We start from the raw sequence: 23,018 nt of genomic DNA, 5'->3' as shown, positions 1-23,018 counted from the left end.
TTAACAGATCTGATTATACAAACGCCAACACAGAGCTCTGAAATAACAGGACCAATCAGCGAAACACAGACTGTACATTCCTTGGTGTGACCCTCCCTCGTTCTGACCCCCTTCGCCCACCCACCACCCCCGCCCACAGTAACTATGGAATTGAATCACTAGTGCTTCTTTCTGTACACATAAAGCTCAGCTACCCAGCCCCCTACTAACCGCTACCACCCTCCCCTTCCAGTGCACCGTCAGTTATCTACAGGTTTGAGCAAAATGTACAACGAGTGGAAGTTTGGTCAAATGACCCTTTCAAAGCCAAACCCCTTTTTGCTCTGTGGTTCTAGTTGAGCATGCTTGGTACCCAGTGGAACCGCAGTCAAATTTCTCCTTTCCTGTTTCCTGTACTTAGAAATGTCATGTGCTAGGCTCAAAAGAAAACCAAATTTTGAAGATAAAGGTTAAAAGATGGTTACTGCATGATCTGTAAAGGCAACATATATATTCACATCTGTGGCTAATGTTAGCAAAACACTAGGTGGCTAACAATTGATATAGATTAGCTGGCTAATTAGCTTGTGTTTTGCTAAAATTAGCTATTGGCTGTAACTAGTGACTGTAGCTAACATTTTATGTAGATTAGCTGACTAGTTAGAAAGTTTTTTAAAAAAAAATTTAACATTAGCTAACTGTCCCTTTTACAGGTCTCACAGCAACATCTTTTTACCATCTTCAAAATTTGTTTTTCTTTTCAGCATAGAGAAACCTAGCATGTAGCGTATCTGTCTAAAAGAGAAATCTGACTGAGGTTCCAAAAGTGGTGGGGCTTAGGAAGGATCAGTTGTAAAAGTGGGTGCCATGATGGACCTCAGGTGTCTTCTACACAGGACTAGTGCTCGGGTGTGACTGAAGTATATTTTTTGTCATGTTTGGTTTGTGTAGTGTAGCAGACAGGCTGCTGTAATGATAGTGTGCGCACTGTTTTAAGAGCTTGTAGTGTAAGAGCATAGTAATGTTTTTTTGCCTTTTGGTTGAAAAGCAAACAGCCAAAAATCTTTCGACGTACTGGTCTAGGTTGAAGTAACTTCCTTACTTTCCTCAATCTACCTCACTTTCTCTCTCACACACACACACGAACACACAATCACTCACACACACAAATACTGGTATGTTTGTCCCTTCATCTTAAAAAAACTGTTTGCAAGTTTGTTTCAGGCATTTTTTTTTTGTTCTCAATCTCTTCCTCTGGCCAAGCGTGACTTGCCTCACATACATTAAACACACGATCACACACTCACCCCTAGAGTATCTAAGTGCAGATTCTTCAACATGCGCCCTTCAGCAGTTCCTACAGTAAAAACACTAACTGCACCATCACAAGAAATGGATGGATAAAACGCCCTCACTTTCATTCCTGAAATCAATCTTTTTCAACCTGCCTCTCACTTCTTCTCATCCCAACCTCCACACCCCCCATTGGTCCCCCATATACCTATTTACCTTCATGTAACAGACAGTCTTGTATGTAACAGTGACAAATACTCGCCCTCAGCGAAACAGCCAGGAAGAGAAGAGAGAGGGGGCGAAGGAGAACGAGGAGAGAGAAAAAGGGGGTAGAGGAAGAGAGGGCGAGTTTTTCTCCTTGAGGAGAAAAGTGAAAGACGACGGGGGGAGGTAAAACTGTGTCCACCCCTCCTTTCCCCCCCCGCATCGTTGTGATGGAGTGGAGGAAGGAAGGACAAGGGAGGTGGAAGATGACTGAGGTGGTGGAGGAAGAGGAGGAGGGGGAGAGAAGGAGAGCAGGGTGAAGTGTGTTGGTCTTCATGTGTCCTGGCCGTCAGTGGCAGGCGTCTCGTTGGCATTGGGCAAGTCCGAGTCAGTCTCCCGGCTGGATATGCGGTCTAGCTCCGCCTGTACGTCACCCAGGCCCAGCTTCGAACCTGCATCAGACACATGCACATGTACAAATTAGTACCTACAGCAAAGGGAAAACAAGCAAATAATCAAACAAGCAATTCAGCCAGTGCAATAAATAAGTGCATTTTCACAGCACTGAGTGGTTAAGGCACAATGCAAAAGCACAAAGGCAATTACACATGGTTAAAATAAGAGCTGGATGAAATATTAGGTACAAGGGATAGTGTTGACATGGTTTTACTTTTCCTAGTAATAATTAGTATTAATTAGCCCATTTCAATGTAATCTCTAGTTAGCTAACAGACAGCTATTGGTAAATGCGTATTAATATTATTCCTATGGTATTTAGGAAGCTTAGGAAGCAATAATTTATACTTGATATTGTAATAATACAAATGTAGCCACATTTTACCTTTCTTCTTCATGCTCATCACATAAAAACAGACCTTTAGTGAAACTAAATGCACATACATTTACACATTATTTCTTATTACACTGGGTTGCATCAACAAAAATGCATTTAATCTAACATTAATTCTAATCAGAGTTCAGCAAACCTTGATTTAAAGTGAGTAAAACCACATTTAAAGTTTGGCAGAGCTCTGCAGCACACTTAAAAACTAAGTGTAGAGATGTAAACTGAAATTATTATGGAGATGCTTGTTTACCCACTGTAGGAGCCATGAATTAATTCACAGAGGTAATCTAAGTGTATGTATTAAGGTGTGTGTGTGTGTGTATGTGTGTGTGTGTATGTGTGTGTGTGTGTGTGTGTGTGTGTGTGTGTGTGTGTGTGTGTGTGTGTGTGTGTGTGTGTGTTTGTGATGGTTTATATTTTGGTGTGTTTGTTATTGTTTATGATATCATTTATTGTGTGATCATACTGATGAGGGACATAGTGGGACACATGGATACTGGTGGGTATGTTAAGTTAATATAAACACCTGTTCATCTTTTGTGGTCAGTGGGAGGAAGAGGGTGAGTCGGGCTACTTTATTTTTTTGTTGACCGTTATTTTCTTTGATAACTTCGATTCTAAGTGTGTGCACGTCATCATAAGTTAATTACTTTTCATTAAGAAAAAGTTACAAGTCTTTTTCGGATCTCAGTGAATTTTTTAAGCACTTCAGACAAAGTATCAAGCCCGACCTCAGCCTCTCAGCGACTCTTCTGTTCCCTGAAGTTGCTACACCCACATTAAAATAAACAAATGAATAAATGATTACAAAATAAATATGAGTGTTGTCGGGACCTAAAAGAGGGACAGAAGGGCAAACTTTCAGCTGCTCTGTGGTCCTTAACAAAATGTTGGTTTGATTGCTAGCTGGCAAAAAAAAAAAATAACAAAACATTATATAATTTCCTAGCAAACTTAAAAGCTTGCCTTACTCATATTTGGCTCTGTGAAGAAGCTCTATTTTGTTCACCTTTGAGAAAAATCTTGTTAGCTGAAATATCAACTGGAGTGACACATCATATAACTGTCCCATAACCTTATTCAAGGAACTTGATCTGAGGTTTTAAGAGAGGCTTAAGTTTAACTTTCTTAATTTTAAGCCAGTTTAAAAAGTGGGTGCCATATAATTTAAAGTTAAACCCTGATTTAATCAGGTTTAAAAATTACTCCTTGTTGGTGCAACCCAGCACTGCAATTTTTGCAACAAGGGTTTAGCCAGGTTTCACTGTTGTAATACTGCCTATATGTATTTTTATATATATTCTATATATACATTATATGTATTTTCTTGTAGTTTTAAAACAGACCTATGTGGAATACAGATCTCTTTCCTATATTGTCCAGCCTTAGTAAGAATCATGTGTAAAGTTTGTGGCAGATGTTAATAATGAGAAATGCAATGCAACATGCCAAAGAAATGTCAAGGAGCAGAATGGAGACAGGGTGTTTGGAGGGAGGACATTAGGGGTGCAACTGTCAATCAAAATAAATGAACCTGGCATGACTAGCACTTTCTTCCCTCTAACCAAATAGGTGAAAAGAAAAGAGTGCAGCCCTGAGACGTGTCGGCCCTTCTGCTGGTGATTCTTACATAGTTCTGGATCTTGCCATTAATATGAAATCAATACACCTATTCTGATGCATTTAAGCCAGAACCTGCGTTTTTTAAAGGCATATAGTGCAAAAGTAATTCAATAGCCGTGGGATCATCTCCTGAACCACAACTACAGTTATCAGAGCAGAAATAAACAAATTCTAACAATTTATAGGCCACAGTCCATGTGTGTTTGAACAAGAAGTAAACAGGTGATGCAGGAGGTTTGATCCCAGCATAGTTCCTCCTTCGGATGCTGGAGAAAGTTGGGGGCTTGGGGGAGGGGGGGGGTCAAAGGAAATACAAGGATGCTTCTGAGAATGACAATGACATACACAAGCAGTAAGAAATGAGGATTATCTCTCTCACACACACCTTAACGTGGCCAGCATCCTCTGACTAGTGCGTACACACACATACACACATTATGAATGATGTTAACAGTGAGATCACACAACAGACTACGAGCATAGTTAAGGATAAAAGGACGTTATAGATAATCAGAAAGATGATGGGTGATTGTTTGTGGCTCTTTACCATGTGTTATGTTCATGTCTGGAGACAGGAGAGTGAAGAGGTGAGAAAACGAAGGATGGAAGATGGGAGGTGAAAACCAAAAAAAGAAGCTGAGTGAGTAATGAGGAATGACTGAAAATGGCATTAAATCCTAAGGATGGCTTTACACAGTGAAACTTTCATACAAGTAATTGCAGGTTGCACATTGCATAGAACATAATTTCCATGCAACTTGACAGTTAAACAAAGCAATTCAAGTCTCATGCAACATAATTAGATAGTTAAATTTCACTAAAATTAACTTGCTATTGTTTTATCACTAGATTTTAATCATGCGGGGCATGTTATTGTAACTTAATTGGCATTTTTATGTCTTATTTTGTAGTTTTCTCACTGGATAATATCAGTTTGGACGTGTTGTGCACTTTTTCTTCTGGCACTAGCTGGCTACTTTGTTTCGCAATGGCTATCATGGACAATAGGAGGAGCACTATTCCTGCTTTAAAACATGACCCACTGGGAACTCAAAAAGAGATGAATGGATCATTTCACACTTTTCTGCAAGCTTAATCCACCAAGCCTCCATTGTGTGCATCCTCCCTTTGATTCAAGGAAAATAAATAAAAACTATGTTGCTCTTTGTCGCCACTTTCTAATATCAACATGAAACTGTAGCTTGATACCTGACTGTATTTAGTTAACAGCACAGATTCTCATCAAAACTTAATATTCAAGCATAGCTATAACTACGCTAGCTGTAATGATAGTCACCTGCTACCTACAATGTAAACAAACTTTGCTTTGCTCACATTTGTTTGTTGACAGCTTTGCCAACATCTATGAGGTCAATGACGATGATCATCTGAAGTGTCCAAGAGACCATCTTATTGCTTCGCCATTGTCATGTTGAAATCCGTTCAAATCAGTTGGAATGAGCACATCATACACTGTTTTTAAACCAAAATTAGCACATATATGCAGCCTAAACCCGCTAAAAATAGGCGATTGACCCTTTTGCCCTCGTTTTGTTTTTTTACTGATGTGCACTGGAAAGCTGAGACTCAACTCGAGAGCAGAAAGTGTTAAGCTTTTAGCTGAATCTCTGTGGTTTGAAGTTTAGTTTCTCTCCTGCATCTCTGCGTGTACTTCCAGGCTTTATGTAACTGTTTCGCTTTCAGCTGTACAGGAGAAATTTCCTGATTTTGTTGCTTTATAATAAAAGCCTTTAGATAACAAGGGACTTTAATTGTGAAAAATTTATAGGGAAAAAGGTTTATCAACTGTTATAGCCGCTTGACTAAAGCTTGTCATCCATTAAATACACATCAACTCTATGAAAAAGTTGCAAAAGATGCAGACGGAAGGGACAAGCCTTTGTTGCCTCTGATGAAGAGAGGCAAAAATTAGCATCTACATGCAGATGTGGAGACAAAAGCCAGATGTTAGTGGGTGTTAGTTGGTTTATTGTCCAGTGTTTCAATTGCAACATCATTTTATGTAGGTTCAACCACCTAGACTTCCATGAAAGTGTCAGTGTGTGATGCCAGCCTAAAACACGGTTGAATTATCATGTTTTTCTATCCCATAAAACCAGAACATCGTACCAACCTCTACGATCTAATGTGTATTCTCACCTGACTTGCGTACTGTTCCTGGAGTGTTGTTACCGCCACCTGGCGTCCCGGGCCCCCCTGTCCCCGCTTTCTTTGTCAGTAGACTGTTGAAGAAGTTGGCCAACACACCCTCACTGGTCTGACCTACAACATACAGGGGTGAGGGTTAAAAAAACACTCACATAAAGCCATGCTCTAAATGAGAAATGGTCATGTTTGGCTGTAAGAAGCAATGAAACACTGCGACATACCAGACTGTGGCATGGCGTTGGCTACGTTGGCCGCTGCGGAGCGATTACTCGTCCTGGGGGAACCGGTGGGTGCTCTGCTGGTGGTATCCTACAAACAACAGCAGTTTATTTCACACATATGGACATCGGAGGCGGGTTTCCTTTAACTTATGAGCCAAAAAAAGAAAGAAAGAAAAAGAGAGCACTCACCACTGGCCGCCCTGCTGTCACAGCAGGCTGCTTGGCAAGCAGTGACTGAAAATCAGAACACAATAAGCACATTCACATCAATTAGTATTAAATTAATGTATTTATATGATATAACAAGACCCTCAAGTCAGATTTAATTTGAGTATCCACAAGCAGCAAACAACTTGGCATTGACACAACAAGAGGAATATTTTCTGACCTGCAGTTTTACCAGAAACACTTGATCATCTTCTGCCTGAATCTCCTTTTCGTGTACAATCTGGTGACAAGAAAGAAAAAACAAATAATTTAAAAAGAAGTCTTTTTCACACTTCTTTACAGCTCCACAACAGCTTATAAATCAAACTGAATAAACCTCCCATTATCCCTGCAGCGATATATTGGGTAAAGCTTAATGCATCAGCTGTGAAAAATGATGTAGAAGGTAATGATACATAATACCACGGTGGTAATCAATCTGTTGCGATGTAAGCTTAGCTCGCCTCAGAGGATATTTCCAAGATAACTGTTTATTTAATCAGAGTCTGTACCTTTCTGACTGGCGGTTTGACTACTACGTCCTCAAAGCTGTCGTCTGCTTTTACTGTCTGGAAGTTCTCGTGAAGTATGGCAATCTTCTTCTCGTTGTCCCAACCTGATGGACTGGGCAGAGAAGAGGAAGGGTTACAAACCAGATACCCCACATCCTGGTACGTATACACACACACACACACACACACACACACACACACACACACACACACACACACACACACACACACACACACACACACACACACACACACACACACACACACACACACACACACACACACACACAAACACACAGGCTTACATGAAGACGGCATCTCTTTCCACCACTTGTGCTGGGCAGTGGAAGGGAAAGCCATAGAGTCTGTGGACCAGATATTTGTACAGGATGTCCAGATTTTTCATTTCCTTCACCGATGTGTAAACCAGAGACGCTCCGTCTGACGGGCTGTCAAGGATATTTTCAACACAATCACTTCTTACGTCACAGTGACAAAAAAACTATTTAGCCTTGTTCAGCATGATTTTACAAAATCTGTGGGAGATTTGCAACAATTAGTCGATTTGTCAAAAAATACTTTCTATCTATTTTGATAACTGAATAATCGTTCAATACATTTCTCAAGAAAAAAAGTCAAAATTTTGCTGATTCCAGCCTGTTAAATGTTGATTTTCTTTGTCATTTATGATAATAATACTGGGTTTTCTAATTTCAATACAATACCTTGAAAAATATTGATAGTTGATACCATTATCACAGAGTGAAAATTGGCTAAATATTGAGAGCATTTGGATTTTTAATAAAATATAAATATAACAAGGCCATAACATGACAACAGATATTGAACCAGAGCAAATGAGATGAGTGACGAGAAGAAGACAGCACTGTGAGTAAGTAGAAGAAGATGAACACTGCAGCACCGTACATCAACTCACTCACATGGCGACAAAGTGCAGCTGGTACCCGAGTATCGATACTGAGAAAAATTAATATTGAAAGCATATCAAATATTCAGTATTTACATATATTGATATTATTGGCAACACTAGTCTGGACAGCAACATTTTTTTTTATCATTTTAAGACTTCTTAAGATCCTTTAAAGACAATTATGAGTGCAATTTTACACCTTATTCACACCCATAACTGCACTTATCATATCAGATAAACGTAACAGTGACAGAATTTTTTAAGTTCTTATTTCTTCTACTAGTAGGTTTTTTTTTGTTTTGTTTTGTTTTTTGTTTTTTTTGACGAGGAAATGCCACATCACTCTCGATCGCTCTGATAAATTCTGACTGGGCTGCATTAGTGGTTTTTGGTGGCATGTTGGTTTGGTTGTAGTGATGAATGAAAATTTGTCCTAAAAGAACATTTAAATGTGAGAAAGAATTTAACTCAACTCTACTAAAGTAACTTTAACTTCATAATCCAATCAATTTTTAAGACCTGTCAGACTCATTTTTAATACATTTGGGGGCCTAAAACTCAGAGCAGTGAACAGACTGTCTTGTCCTAAAGATCTGATCTGAGAAAAATCTGATTTGCCTGCAGTCTGAACAAAGACTCAAGAAAAACAGATTCTATCTTTAACTGCTAAAAGTACACAGACAAAAAACACAGCAGCGTGGAGTCTTGGCTCATTTGAAACACAATAACTCTGAAACTTTAATACCGTTTCCACTTGGCACTGACTGGAGATTCTGAAAAACAAACAATTTCAAGCAGTGCTCGGTAATCTATGACTTTTATCGAACTCTCTTTACAACAAAGCAATATCAGCTGCACCAACGACAGTTCATACACAGCTTACAGTGGCCAGAACACTGCAATAATGACACTGCTGGGAACTCTGCTTTTGGCCTGAGAACAAAACGCCTCACAATAGCGATCACTCAGCTGTATCACCGTCATCCTTCATCACCGACCAGCTGGACGTTAGGAGAGCACAGGCCAAACTATGAATGACTGCCTTAAATCTCAGAACCTGACAGGGAAATGTGCAGAGTCAGTGGTATTGATCAACAGCCCCATTAAACCCCCTGTGTATACTGTACTGATCAATAATTTCACTGTTTTCTGACACCGTACATTTGTCGTTTTTTTTGCACTGTTTTGCTCGCAGCAGCCAAGGGCAGAAGCGATGTTTAGTGAAGGATACACTGCAGACAGAAACGTCTGATGTGAGACTGGATGAAGTCCAGGTGTTCGTCTCTGTAGTCGTGCTCCTTCTCCAACGTGCTGATGGCATCACACTGAGGTCACACAGGTAAGTGTTAGACAGATGTGAATGTGCAGAAGTAGATGCAATGTAAAAAAAAAAAGCCTTTTAGACATCATAAACCCTGATTAAGTAAGTAAAAAACAGAATGCAATGATTTGCAAACACTTTGACATATACTGAATTGAATACAGTACAAAGACAAGATAATTCATGTTGAAACTGACAAGCTTTTATTCAATATACACTTATACTGAATTTGATGGCTGTAACACATTCCAAAAAAAGATGGGACTTGGTCATGTTCACCACTGTGATACATCACCTCTTCTTTTTACAACACACAGTAAGTGTTTGTGAACTGCGGACACTCGCTGTTGAAATTTTGAAAGCAAAATTCTTTCCCCATTGTTGCTTAAAATACAACGTCAGGCACCTTCACAGTCCAGGGTCTCTGTTGTCGTATTTGCGCCACACATTTTCAATGGGAGACAGACTGGGAGCCAGGCCAGTCTAACACTCAAACTCTTTTACTACGAAGCCATGCTGTTGTCACAGAATGTATCTTGGCATCGTCTTGCTGAAATAAGCAGGGGCATCTAAGAAAAAGACATCATCTGGTTGGCAGAATGTGTTGCTCCAAAACCTGTATGTACCTTTAAGCATTAATGGTGCCTTCAAAAACAAATCATTGCATTCTGGTTTTATTTACGTTTTACACTGTGTCCAGCACATAGGATCATGCACTCTTAGATTCTAAGGTAAAATATGTTTCTACACATATATTATGTTTATAAGCCAGCAGCGAGTGAGTGCATTTGTGTACCTTGGTGCAGACCACCACCATTGGTATTCCCAGGTTGTGTGTGAGTGTGTTGTCTCCTAACGGCAGCAGCACGCTCTCCTCATCTTCACTCCTCCTCTGCGGGGTGCCGTCCTCCCCGCTGCCTGGCTCTGTGTATTCCTGGAACTGTTTTACAACTAAAAACACAAACACACAAACAACATTAACATACAAAACAATAGTAAACACACATTAAGACCTGGCAGGGGTTATAATTTAAAACCTGCAGCGTTATCATTCTAATAATTGGGTCACATCAGACAAAACTGCTCGAGGGTTTCTGATCCAATGTAATAAGATTCCTTATCTAAAAACTGTATTCTGAGGTTATTATAGTTAACTAAAACTAAAGCTAGTTGTGAAAAAATTAAAAATGGAATAAAAACTATCACTATAGTAACTCAGCTGTATTCATACCACTAAGAGAATTTCCATGAGGACAAACTGACTAACTTTATCTGCTCGTCAGTATGACTCACGTCTGTGCTCCAGCTCCCGCAGCGTTTCCGGGGCGACCCGGAGTTTGTCGATGTGTTCCCTAGCGACGGCTGCCCACTTCTGCAGAGAGTCCAGGGCGTTCCATGGCCGCGACATGTCGACCGTTATCAGCAGCAACGTGTTACCGATCGAGTCCACTGGCACAGCTACGCCCTGCAGACCTTTGTGGTAAAGGTCTCCGTCTAACACCCAGGCGTTACACCGAGTGTGGTCTGAACACACACACGCCACACAAAACAGACAAATACACACTCAAATACAATCAAACTGCTGGATTACTTAACAGCCCACATACTCTGTTGTGAAAAAATACAAAGACAGTAAATGTCAAGGCTATATGGGCTTCAGACATTTACTGGTCTATAAACTACAAGTAGTTAGTTGTTACCATCAATGTCGTCGTCATGGACACTGAAGTAGAGGTATTCCAGGCCACGCCCTTTCATGTATTCTTCAACCCCCTGTAGCTTTGCAACCAAGGTGGTCTTCCCCGAACCAACCTCACCTAAACAGACACACAAAATCAGCAAGTAACAGTATTATGTTTTAGGGATTCACAATAATATTGGCACGTCGTCAGTATCAGCTGATAAAGGCTTTAAAATGAATTATTGTATCATCCCGACATGAACATTTCTGCCAAAATAACAGGCCAATAAGATGTTGCTATAACTATGCACACATTTGTAAAGGTTTTTTTAGTATCAGAAACTGATAGCAAAGTATGCTCAGCACCAGTCATGCTAGCCAAACCACATTCCTTCAACACTACAAATTTAATTGCCCATTTTAAGAGCTGTCATCCCACTCATTACAACAAATGTTGTGAAGAGAAACAGGCACAAGTAAAAAAAACAGCAGTAGTTTTCTTACTTTTCCCCAGTGAATGTGTACATTTTGAAAAGCACTGTTTGTAATGCCTGCATCATCGGCCAGTGGATCATCACCAAAAAAGTGGGCATAATAATATAATAATATGCTAATTCTACTACAGGAGAGACTTGATGTTTTCTGCAATAATGTGAAAAAAAAAGTCGATATCTGCAGCCTGACAAAATGAGTTGGAAAATGTCAAGATATCAGATATCAGCAAAAAAAACCCAACATAGTGCTATAATAATATTATAGTTTAGCAGATAAACCATAAATGATTTGAGTTAAAATAAGAGTGAGCAATAGGGATGAATACAACTGAAGCTGCTAAACAGCCAAGCCAAGTGCAATATTCAAATCGCAGGAGCTACAATCTTTTGACAAAGATAAAATCAGGCACAACCTGAATGAAGCCTTGTGGCGCTACAGATTACCATTCTCCAGACATAAGGGAACATGCTTGTCTGGTACAGACACATGAAATCATCATCTCTCACGCCTCACATAGCAATTAAAATAACTGTCAAAATGATCGCAATATGATTTATTTTTTTGTATATCATTCAGCCCTACTCAGCAAGAATTTACATTAGGCAAAAGCGTGTTAATTTGCAAACACACCACACTTCTGCTGAAGGTGTACTATTTGTCCCATGCATCCTGCTGTCCTCTGTCACACTGTGATTAGGATTGCTCAAATAGAAGGCTGCAAGTAACATTTCTTTTCATTATTGATTAAACTGCACATTTCTTTTTGATCATTTTGATAATCTTCATTAATTAAATAACTTATCGTTTTAGCATACACAAATACAAAGTGTAGTAGGTTTCCACAATACAGTAAAAAATATCATATTTTCATTGAGAAACACTGTGATGATGTGGCATTTGTTGGGGGCCGCACTACGGCTGCACGATAAATAACAGTGCCGATAAATTATCAGCAGGCATTGCCTATCACAGCTTTATCGCTCTAACCATTAAATATCAGCTACAGTAATATCGTATTTGAAAGCTCTTGTCAAAGCATTTCATTTTAATTCTTGGGCAAATACTCTATAAAAAACAAAATATACTGTGATTTTTTTTTGATGAACCTGACTAGAAAAACAAAATGTACATTTGAAGAGTCAGAAGTGTTGTTTTTGCTGTAACATAATGTAATACGTAATATCAGACCTGATTCAGTCAGAGCTATGAAATATTAAATCATCCATCTTTGATTACCCGGTACATTACATCTCAGCTTCTCTTACCCTCAGGTGTGCATAAACTACAGGTTAAATGAACTTCTTTTTGAAATACAAAACTATGACATTATTGGCTATCTTATCAATATCTGCTATGAGAAGCAAGTAATTATCTGCTATCATATCAGCTGTAAAAATCAATATTGTGCATCCCTCGTCTTCACTAAACAAACATGTTCTCTTAAATCTGGAGAACAAAAGAAGAAGAGAGCATATCCACAGCGTAACAGAACTTCATTATAATGCTGTTATGACACACATTTTTCCCTTATTGAAAAAATTGCACCTTCTGCCATTTGAATATTTTACTTGATTCAGGCTGCAACTAACGATTATTTCTACATATTTCTTGATTAGTCCTGTCACAATCTTGTCACTTGAAAAATAGGTAAAAACACGTGTAACACAAAGACAAACTCGACATGTATTTTTCAAGTCTATCCTGTAACAATTATCTTCATTACAGATCGATCTGTCATTTTCTTGACTAATTGATTAATTGTTTGGTCCATGAAATGTCAGGAAAGGTTGATCATTGTTAATCAAAGATCAAGCTGATGTCCTCAAATGTGTTGTTTTGTCCACAATCCAAAGATATTCAATTTACTGTCAGAGAGGAGCAAAGAAACCAGACATTAACATTTTCTCCTTTCCTTAAAAAAAAAGACACACTGATAAATTAATATAGGTGCAGATTAATTCAATAATCAATTAATAACTGATTAACAGTTGAAACTCTATAGTTGATCATGTTCTGATTTCGATTATATTTCAGTTCATTGTGTAACACACATACTGAATCAAATCCCACTGACTAGAGGCAAAGGGTTCATTAAACTGCAGTTTTTATAAAAGATGAACAACCTTAATATATCCTCTAACAATGGACTGCATTTGTCCTGGCGTTATTGCTGGCCTCAGAGCTGACAGCATGACATTGTTATTGTTATTGTGTGTTATAAGGTCAAGGCTGCATCCATTCCTGCACTATGCCGTATTAAGTTAACCGACAGGGGGACTCGATGCAATCATAAAGCAGAGCTTGTTGATGTTATCATAAATAGCATGACAGACAAATGGCTTTTACAGCCACACTTCACATCGGTAACCAACTATGCTGATTAGCTGGAATGGGTAGCAGGCTGCGGATTATCTCGGGCGGATGTGTGTGTTTGTGTATGTGTGGACACGAGGACGGGGCGAGACAGGGAGGCACCCTGTCTGCTTCGTTTCAAAAACACAGGCTTGTCCCTCCAGCATCATCTCCACCACCTAGCTGCTGCTAGCATCGCTGGATGCTAGAATGACTTGCAGTGTTTCAAAGCGGCCCGATGCATCCCTCAAGATGATGATGAGGTGGTGCGTGTGTGTGAAAGAGAGAGAGAGAGAAAGAGCGAGAGTGTGTAGGCGCAAAGATAAATACACCTGTCTCTGTCTCTGTTAACCTGCCAAGCTTGAACACAAAAGCACCATCAGTCCAGTCAAGCTAGCTTAGCTATCGAGCAGTATTAAGTCTACGAGGATGAGATGATCAGCAGCTCCTGGGCTGTCTGTTCAAGCTAACGATGCCTATTGGCTAGCCAGGAGACTGCACACATACACACACACACACACACACACTCATATACATTCATACACAGAGATACCCACCCATGACCAGGACATTTTTCCCCGACGGGAGCTTAGATCTTGAATGGGTTGACACTTCACTCAGGATGGTGGACCTGCACACAGAACAGCCCCGTTATAACACCTAACAAGGCTCATTCATTCATCCAGTAACAAATAAACAGCGAGCAGCTAAAGCGAGCTAGTGCTGCTGCTGCTGTGTCAGTCTGGTGCTGATGCTAGCTAGCCACGTTAGCACACTAGCTGTCAAACCATCCTCCTCCTCCCAGCACAATGGAGCCTCTGCACCCGCAAACCTCGCTTGCAATAACCCAGCTCAAACAACACGTCGCCCACCATAAGTCCTGCCCGTCCTCCTCCTCCGGGTTGGAGCTCTCCAGTGTGCTCTTAGGTCCAGTTGAGGTGGAGGATAATAATGCACTCCTCCCTGAAGTCGCCATCTTCGCAGGGTTTGTAAACCGAGCGGAGCGCCCGGATGTAGCCGCCGTGTGCTAATTTAGCCTGCTGGTGCACCGCACCGCACAGCCGCACCGCACGCCGGGGCCGGGGCGTGGTCCACCCACCCGCACAAAGCTGGGGGCCCTGCTCCAGATCTGAGATGAGCTCATCCACAAAGTGACGGATCTGGACTGACCTCACACACCGAGTTATGTACAAGAAGAGAGCCTATTAGCATTCAGGTCAATTATAAATTACTGTACACATTACATTTTTAGGTTATTTTAAAATTAACCAAATTATTATGCTAATTAATTTTGCGTATTAAGCTGTGCAATGCTCTGTTAAAATAATTCCACAGCATTATTTTGAATTTGCAGAATTAAGTTTACTGCAGTTACTGCTAAATACATTAAGGGCCAGGCAATGTGGCTTATAATAATGTCTCAATTATTTTATGCTATTCCACAATAAACAATATATCTCTCTCTAAAATATGCAACAGCATTATAAAATAGTTAAAGTAGCTCAACTTGAAACATCTACAACATGCAGTTATATGCACATTATTGCAGCAATCCAAAAAGATCAGACATAGGCCTAACAGCAAAACACGGACAATTGTACTGCACAATGAGTACTTTATGTACATTTTCCCATAATATACACATAAGGTTTAGAGAGCAGAACAGGCTGGGCAATAGGGACAGACTCAAATATCACAATGTCTACTGACTATGAATATGACTCTGTGCTTTCACAAAATATTAACACAATGAGATTTTTGACAAATAATCATTAGTTAAATGGGTAACTGGGTAGAGGAAAATAGTAGAACAGACGTAATAAGTTCAGAAAATTACATTACAGCATTAAAATCAGGAGAAGACAACACTTATGACACGTCACACTATAACAATATCCAAAATCTAAGTTAATATGTAGTCTTATATCTCAGTATTGATATGATATCACTATACTGCCCAGCCCTAAATACATCATTCTTTCATTATCACTTACAGCACTTTGAGTAAGGGATACCAGGGTGGTTGCAACATTTTTGCATTTCTCTAAGTTACCTAGAGACTATTTGGACAACACCAACTAAATTTTTATAAATTAAACATATATAACCACTAATTACCCTTATCATTTTAAGATGATTACTTATGACATATAATTCACAATATTTATTTGAACTGATCCCAGCCCTGATCAAGAGACATTTGCAACATGTTAAAAATATATAAAATTTCACTAATTAACTTTAGTTTTTTGGTTGATCGAAATGAGGACATGTCTACTCATAGCAAGGGAGGACTGTAACCATAGTAATTGTACATATTATATTTTGGGGTTATTTTAATTAACTAGTAAGTTATTGTGCTAAATTATGTTGCTAATTAAAGTGTACGGTGTACTGTGTTACATATATATTAGTAGGAATATTTCCACAGCATTATGAATTTGCAGAATTAAGCTTACAGCTAAATACATCACTATTTATTTATAATTTACAGCTCTTTAACTGGTATTTCATCCATATATTTTATGTGTAGTATTTAAGTTGCTTCTTCGTTTCCCCTTGACTTTGAGTTAATTAGTTCCTATCTGCCATTGTTTAGGAGGGACAGGTATAAGTGTAACAGAGCGATGCCATGCGCCAACAGTAGAGTGAGAAGCCTGCTGTGAACCCTGTGAAGCTTGGTTTACTACGCTGTCTCACTGTTTTGATGTTGATTAAAGATGTATAAAAGAAGAGTATACAAAGAGAAGTTGTAGTCTGCTCATTACCCACAGCTCAGAAGGACTAGAAAACACAAACAACCAAGAAAAGACGGTTACAAATCTGTGATAAGAGGCTATAGGGAACATTAATGTGGAATTTTATGTAATGCTTATGCTCATGGGGACTAATATATAAATAATGAGTGTGGTGGTGCAAACCACAGACCTTTTTAACAGCAGCCACATTGAAGTGCAACAGAAGTATAATCACAGGTGTTACCAATGATACTAGTTAAGGCCCTGTTTCATTTTGTATAGCAGAGTCTTTCCAATAAGCCAACATGCACATTAACAGCACACTGACTCTGTTTGACCTGACTTGAACAGAATCTTAATCAGTATCACTGGCAACATGTGTGTTTAACCTACATTTCATGTCAAAAAAGCTGCTGTAAAAAAGGTCCATTACTATTATATGCTATTAAAAACCAGACTACGTTGCTGCAGTTTAAGCTTGTCCTAGCCGATTTATCAGAATATATTATCAGCATAAATGCTTTGCGTTCAAAAGAGCCACACAAATCCATTTCAGACAAAATACCCTCTTAAATGTTGCTTCCTAAATCAATGCCTTGATATGTGAATAATATGGCACGGCGCCTAAGCCTACAGGATAGAGATAAAGCTGTAATGCCGTGTAGGAATTGGATGCGCTTCAAGCTGACTAGTCTATTATGCACAGACTCTATTAGATACTGAGATAAAGAACAGCAGTGATTTTAGAAAAGGTTTAGACAAGATAATATGACAAGTGAAACCCAGACCCCCACTGACACTGACTGTCACATCACCACCCCTCTCCACATTAACATTACTGTATTATTGCATTATATTAACACACATAATGCATTACTGTATTATTGCGTTATATTAACACACATCTTACTGTACTGGTCCTTCATTTGGATAACATCATTTTGTACATATTTCCTTCTAGTGTTTGGTAATATCATTTCATATGTTATGCACAGTTTTCTGTTTTGTTTCTGTCTTGGCATTCATCTTTATTTATGATTTTCTCATACTATGTTCATTTTTATGCACCAGCATATACACCACAGGAAATTCTGGTATGTGAATACCTACTTGGGAATAAACCCTGATTCTGAAAACAAGTTAATCAATCCAAAAAGTAATGTAGCTCTATATGTGTAAGAACAGATAAATATGCTCATTTATCTGTTAGTATGTTGGAAGTCAGTGAGTGTTTAGCACAGTCAATCAACATTTATTTTAATAACACAAGTTAGTGAAGTTCTGACTGACAGCGGATAACCAGACTGGAAAACAGTGGGGGAGACTGGGAGCAGCTGTACCAGGGGGCCATTGTGCCACACTCAATTCCTTCAGTCTGAAACAAGCTAGAGTGATGTCACTTACTCTGTACACGCTCAGTAGGTTTATCTCTCTGTCTGTAGAAAAGGAGCAGGATCATTTCACCTCTGCAGAAGCTTTTAGCAAAAAAGATTTTGAGGTATGAAAGTTACTTTTGCAGATGTTCACAATTTTTTCTGTCTAAAGTTTAGATGACTGTTGATTGAAACTTACACTGATTTCATCAGGTTATTGGTTGGTATGCACTCCAATGACAGCCGAGCAAGCTGGGTACCTGGCAGAACCTCAGCTTTCTACTTTACTGTTTCTTGTTCTTCGATATGCTATGTTCTAAGATTGTCCAACCAAATTTTGAGGATGGTTACAAGATGGTGCTGGGGGGCCTTACAGGCCCATATACCCAGGGCATATAGGCTAGTCACATGTTAAGTGAGCTTATATTAGTAAAAGACCAGAAAATTAGCTAATCTGAGTGATGATAACTATTTAAGGTATGCAGTTATTGAAATTAATAAGAAAACCCCAGGTATCAAAATGGGGTGATACTTTGGAAGGATCAATTATAACACTGACTTGCACTGTAGTTGTCCTTACTGGTTTAAATATATCAATTGATGTATTAGTTATTATCAATATTAGTAATTATTGTACATATAGGAAAATATGAGAAACGTTACAAAAGCTCCCCTACACTAAAATATAAATAATAAAACCGACAAAAATAGATTAAAAACTTTTAAAAGATAAATTGGACTGGGGACAACCGATTATTTTCAGTTTATTTCTGTTTCAAATCGCCTCATACATCTAAAGACATCTGAACCAATGAATCAGGTGAACAGTGTGAACTTTAATTTAACTCCCAAGTGGTCTCAGGTGTGCGGTCATCGCTTATTATAAAACCGCTGAGGCGCATCGCAGCCAATCAAAAGCTGAGGAGCATAAAATCAGTTTCATCAGTGTCAGTTGACTGTAATCACCACGAGATGGCGCTGGCGCACCGCGCTGGGAGCCCGCTGGTCCCTGAGTACGGAGCGCTCTCTGCGGCCCCCGATGGAGCCAGCGGATTACAAACTCCAGTTAAGTGGCGCACCGTCCTCCTCCTCCTCCTCCTTCTCATCCTCCTCCTCCCCATCTCTCACCTAGAGTAAACCCAGGCGCACGGAGCGGATCCTTCCTCACCGCGCTCGCCTGGTGGGAATTCAGAAAGAGGCATCTCTGTTTGGCTGTCAGCGCCAAACCGGCTGAGCTCTGCAGTGTTAAAGGGGGATTGAGGGGAAACATATAGACAAAGAGAGTGAGGAGAGGGAGATGGGTCCGGAGGCGGCGAGGTATCCGTGATTGTCAAGTAAACGGCGGTGAAGTTGCTCGGCTCCGCTCGGATCTTTTCTCCAGGTCGTTGAGGTGAGTTTTCTCCCCGCAGGAAACAGCAGCAGCAGCCAGGATGGTGCATGCCTTACCTACCTATTCCAAACATTTGCACTGGACATTTTTCTGTGTTGTGCTGTACTGTTAGTGACAGACATATATGATGACATCAGATGTTTATAGCCTGACACAGCTGTAAAAACATCTGCTTCATTTTTATTGTCATTTATCAGTGACTGTGTGACTTTGTGGGTTTATGAACCATTCTGTAGAATAAAAAAGACCATAAAACTATGATTTTTTACCATCAGGCAACAAAATATGATTCTAATGAAATCCACATGTGACTTGAGAGATTGTTTCTTTGGGGAAAATACTGGAAAATACCTTGTGGGCTCCTCTTAGAAAGCCTCTGCTTTAATTTTATTGTGCTGGAGTGCTATAAGACAAGATAAGCCCTGTGAGAAGGGGGGAGATCCGCTTCATTCTCTGTCCCTCCCTCTCTCCCCTCTATCTGCTTCATTCACTCTCACTTGCCTTTGCCTTCCTCCAGTTTTCCCTCTCACTCCATCTCTCTAATCCCCCCTCTGTCTCGCTCGCTCTCACTGCTTCTCTCTCCGTGTCAGCTCTAATAACACTGAGAGTTCGCAACAGCAGACTGCTTCACTTCTGATACTCCTCTCTGTCTTTTCTTGCACCCAGCTGCCTTTTATGTGTCCACACTTTCAGCCTAGCACCTGCTGTGATTAATATTCCACATAGGGTTGCATAACATGTCACATACAGTAGTTCTTCAGCTCGGGCCTGTGTGCTGTGGCTGGATGGTGATGTTACTCCTCTTTGTCTGTTAATCAATATGTGACCAGGCAATTACTAGTGTACTTGAGTGTTACAGACCTTCCTGTGGCTGAGTCATTAGTGTCACATCTGTCACAGTCACTTTACATACACGTCAACATGTGAAGGTGAATCGCCACACACATGTTACACACACACACACACACACGTGGGCGTGCACACACATGCACACAGTCAAGGGTTGTACTCCTTGATGATTGATTGTCACAGTGTGGAGAACGAGAGCTGACAGTGAGGAGCCTTGGAATGATTTTAAGATACCGTACGCCGCCTAGCAATCAATCATTACTATCTTGGTAATTGTGTGTCGGGTGTCATTTTGATTTACACACATATTTCAGAGCACACTTTCATTCTGCAATTTTCAACAGTCAAACAGTCAAGCAGTGACACATTGCAATCTTCTGCAGTCATATTTCCTGTCAAATGTTTGATAAGAAATGCTGTTAGTGAGTTTATTTCTACAACTGGAGGAAAAAAACAACATTTATTAAGTACAACCCCTAATACTTAAAGGTAGAAACAGCATGATTTGTCCAAGCTGTTTGTAAACTCGCCAGAAAGCTAGTTGAGCTCCCAGGATGTCAATTAATCATCTGAGCACATCAAAATAAAGAGAAAATAAGGAAACACAGGCGGAGGGTAGGGTCTCTGCAGATACAGCCACCAACACACACTTCTAGTGGGTCGTAAGTGTTGGTTGACAAGGATTATGTTTATATGGGTCTATGCACTATTTAAGAAAATGCTGCATATTATGCCTTTAAATCATTCTGTAGGCACCTCACAATCTGATTGTGATTCAGATTCATGGGGCTCTGATGCAATTCTAAAATGATTATCAATGCGTCTTAACTAGAGCTGTCCTGACTGCCGTGGACTCGGCCACACATTTCTCTGTTCAGCTGAACCCAAGCGTTACTTCAACTCAGTCACTGCTGTGAGTGAGAGGGATGAGACACCCCCATATATTTCCACATTTTAATAATGCAATTAAAAAGTGCTCGCCTTTGGAAAATACCACTGTTTCGGCTGAGCGGGTCAAGTGACAAAACAGCATTGCATGCAATAATCCAACTTCCACCTTCTCTTCCCCTCTCTCTGTCTTTCTTTCACACACACGCTGACAACAGCAGAGCTGTATATCTCAACATCGATGTCACCGACAAAACTCAGCAACACACAGGCGGCCAGTGAGGAAAACATATATATGAATAGTGGAATACTAATTTTGCCATTCAAATACCATGGCAATGAATGAAGCCTTGAATAATTCAGGACAGCCCGAATGTTGATGCATCAAAATGTTTTATTTCTGTGATTTGCTACTTTGGTTTTTGTCAAAGCCAAAGATGACATCTTGATTTAAGAAGCCAGAATCAGAGAATTTTGGCTTTTTTGTCCCAAAAAGTTTATTAAACCAGTTAATTTATTATCAAAATAGTTGGTGGTTAATTTAATTTCAGATGATTAATCACTGAAGACCTACTTCTATACAATTAGCCATTCTCACCAAAACTCAATAAGTCGCCTGGTTTAAAACATAAACACAACACACCACACAAGTTAATGTCTGTTGTTTCACCATTGTGTAACAGCTGTATTACGAAATTGGTATAGGTGATAATGTAGAGAATTTCCGGTTAAATTTCAGATTATTGACTTTTCTGCATCTATTCATAATCTTTCAAAAGAGAATCACGATGCTTCTAAGAATCAAGGCTGTACATTGGCAAGAATGTGGCAATAAGATACGTATCGCACTACAGGGTTAATGATTCAATATATTATAATAACTTGCAATACTGTAAGTAAAGTGATATTTTGCTATTGTTTAGGAAAACTGTCATAATATAAAGAACATCACCATCATATGCATAAATTCTGAGTTTAAAAGTTAACTTTTTTATGCAGACAGAACAGTGACGATAGATAACAAAGCTGTTTGAACATCCACCCACGCCTAAAATACAGACAGCACATAAATATCAAAATAAACCATTTGTCAGCCTTGGTTAAACCAGCATTTGAGACTTTTTCTCCCCAAGAAGCTGTTGCAAGATCCTGTGACAAAGTGTGATATGAAAACTCATTGTCACCTTTGGCTCCAGCAATGTGCAACACATGTGACAGCTGACGAGCTCTCATACAGTAGCTGCAGAAATCTTCCACATCCTCCGTCACTATCAGTGTCATCTGCTGTCAACCGGAACAGGCAGGCATCTGCTGCCTCACGCGCGCACACACACACACACACACACACACACACACAGAGAGGCAGAAATGTACCATGCAGAGGGTTGCACATACGGAACTACACGCCACCTACACACGGATCTGCTGTATGTCACACACCTGCCCTGTGGCTCCGTCCTCGTCCATTTCTCCGTGTACGGTGGCCCGTTCAGTGAGCTCAGCTAAAAATAATCACCAGCAGCCAACACACACATCGAACATGAATTATGGAAGACAGAGGGAGAGAGGGAGAGTGAGAGACATTCAGGTCAGAGTCAGACCCAGTTCTGAGAGCTTCGTTCCCTAAGGATGATACTACTAGACCACTGCATTAATATTCAGTTTGTACCATCCTGCACATCAGACCTGCGGTTATCCTTTAGTTTGGACTAACTGGACTCGAGGCTACCCGAGGTTTCAACCCAGTTCTTAGTGTACATCATGGACTGGAACAATGGATCCATGCATTTTGAGGTTAATTATACATGCAGTACAGTGTCTCCAGTGTAACAGTAATTCATAGCTTGGTTTAAGCAAGTGTCAGCTGGATCCTGCTTTAGAAATAGTAAGCTTGTTGGGAGGGTACAGTATTATGATGATGCTACAGTGCCTTTTTAAGTGTACT

The 23,018-nt window shown here is 39.8% G+C and overlaps 2 protein-coding genes across 3 annotated transcripts in view; one reads left to right on the top strand and one right to left on the bottom strand.

Annotated features, from left to right (window-relative positions):
* Positions 1 to 662: 662 nt before the first annotated feature.
* dync1li1 (dynein, cytoplasmic 1, light intermediate chain 1) lies at positions 663 to 14,880 on the bottom strand. Of its 2 annotated transcripts, XM_084739338.1 has the most exons (14): positions 14,708 to 14,880; positions 14,393 to 14,466; positions 11,008 to 11,124; positions 10,601 to 10,831; positions 10,104 to 10,258; positions 9,218 to 9,311; positions 7,361 to 7,496; positions 7,056 to 7,167; positions 6,725 to 6,784; positions 6,526 to 6,570; positions 6,337 to 6,424; positions 6,107 to 6,229; positions 4,494 to 4,511; positions 663 to 1,928 (listed from the first exon to the last, which is right to left on the bottom strand). In XM_084739338.1, exons 1-14 carry the CDS (start codon positions 14,809 to 14,811, stop codon positions 1,810 to 1,812), a joined length of 1,476 nt encoding a protein of 491 aa, XP_084595464.1. In that variant the 5' UTR covers positions 14,812 to 14,880; the 3' UTR covers positions 663 to 1,809. The 2 variants fall into 2 exon arrangements, with proteins under 2 accessions (XP_084595464.1, XP_084595465.1); XM_084739339.1 differs by lacking the exon at positions 4,494 to 4,511 and having other exon boundaries at positions 14,708 to 14,871.
* Positions 14,881 to 19,042: 4,162 nt separating this feature from the next.
* cpne4b (copine IVb) overlaps positions 19,043 to 23,018 on the top strand; it is a 35,331-nt gene continuing 31,355 nt past the window's right edge. Inside the window, exon 1 of the mRNA XM_084738706.1 lies at positions 19,043 to 19,336. The gene's annotated coding sequence lies outside the window, so the exon portion shown is untranslated. The remainder of the gene's footprint in view (positions 19,337 to 23,018) is intronic.

This window comes from Lutjanus erythropterus, chromosome 16 (genome assembly GCF_056507025.1).
Source record: "Lutjanus erythropterus isolate fLutEry1 chromosome 16, fLutEry1.hap2, whole genome shotgun sequence".
Taxonomy (NCBI): domain Eukaryota; kingdom Metazoa; phylum Chordata; class Actinopteri; order Lutjaniformes; family Lutjanidae; genus Lutjanus; species Lutjanus erythropterus.
This window is presented reverse-complemented; position numbering and strand designations above follow the sequence as displayed.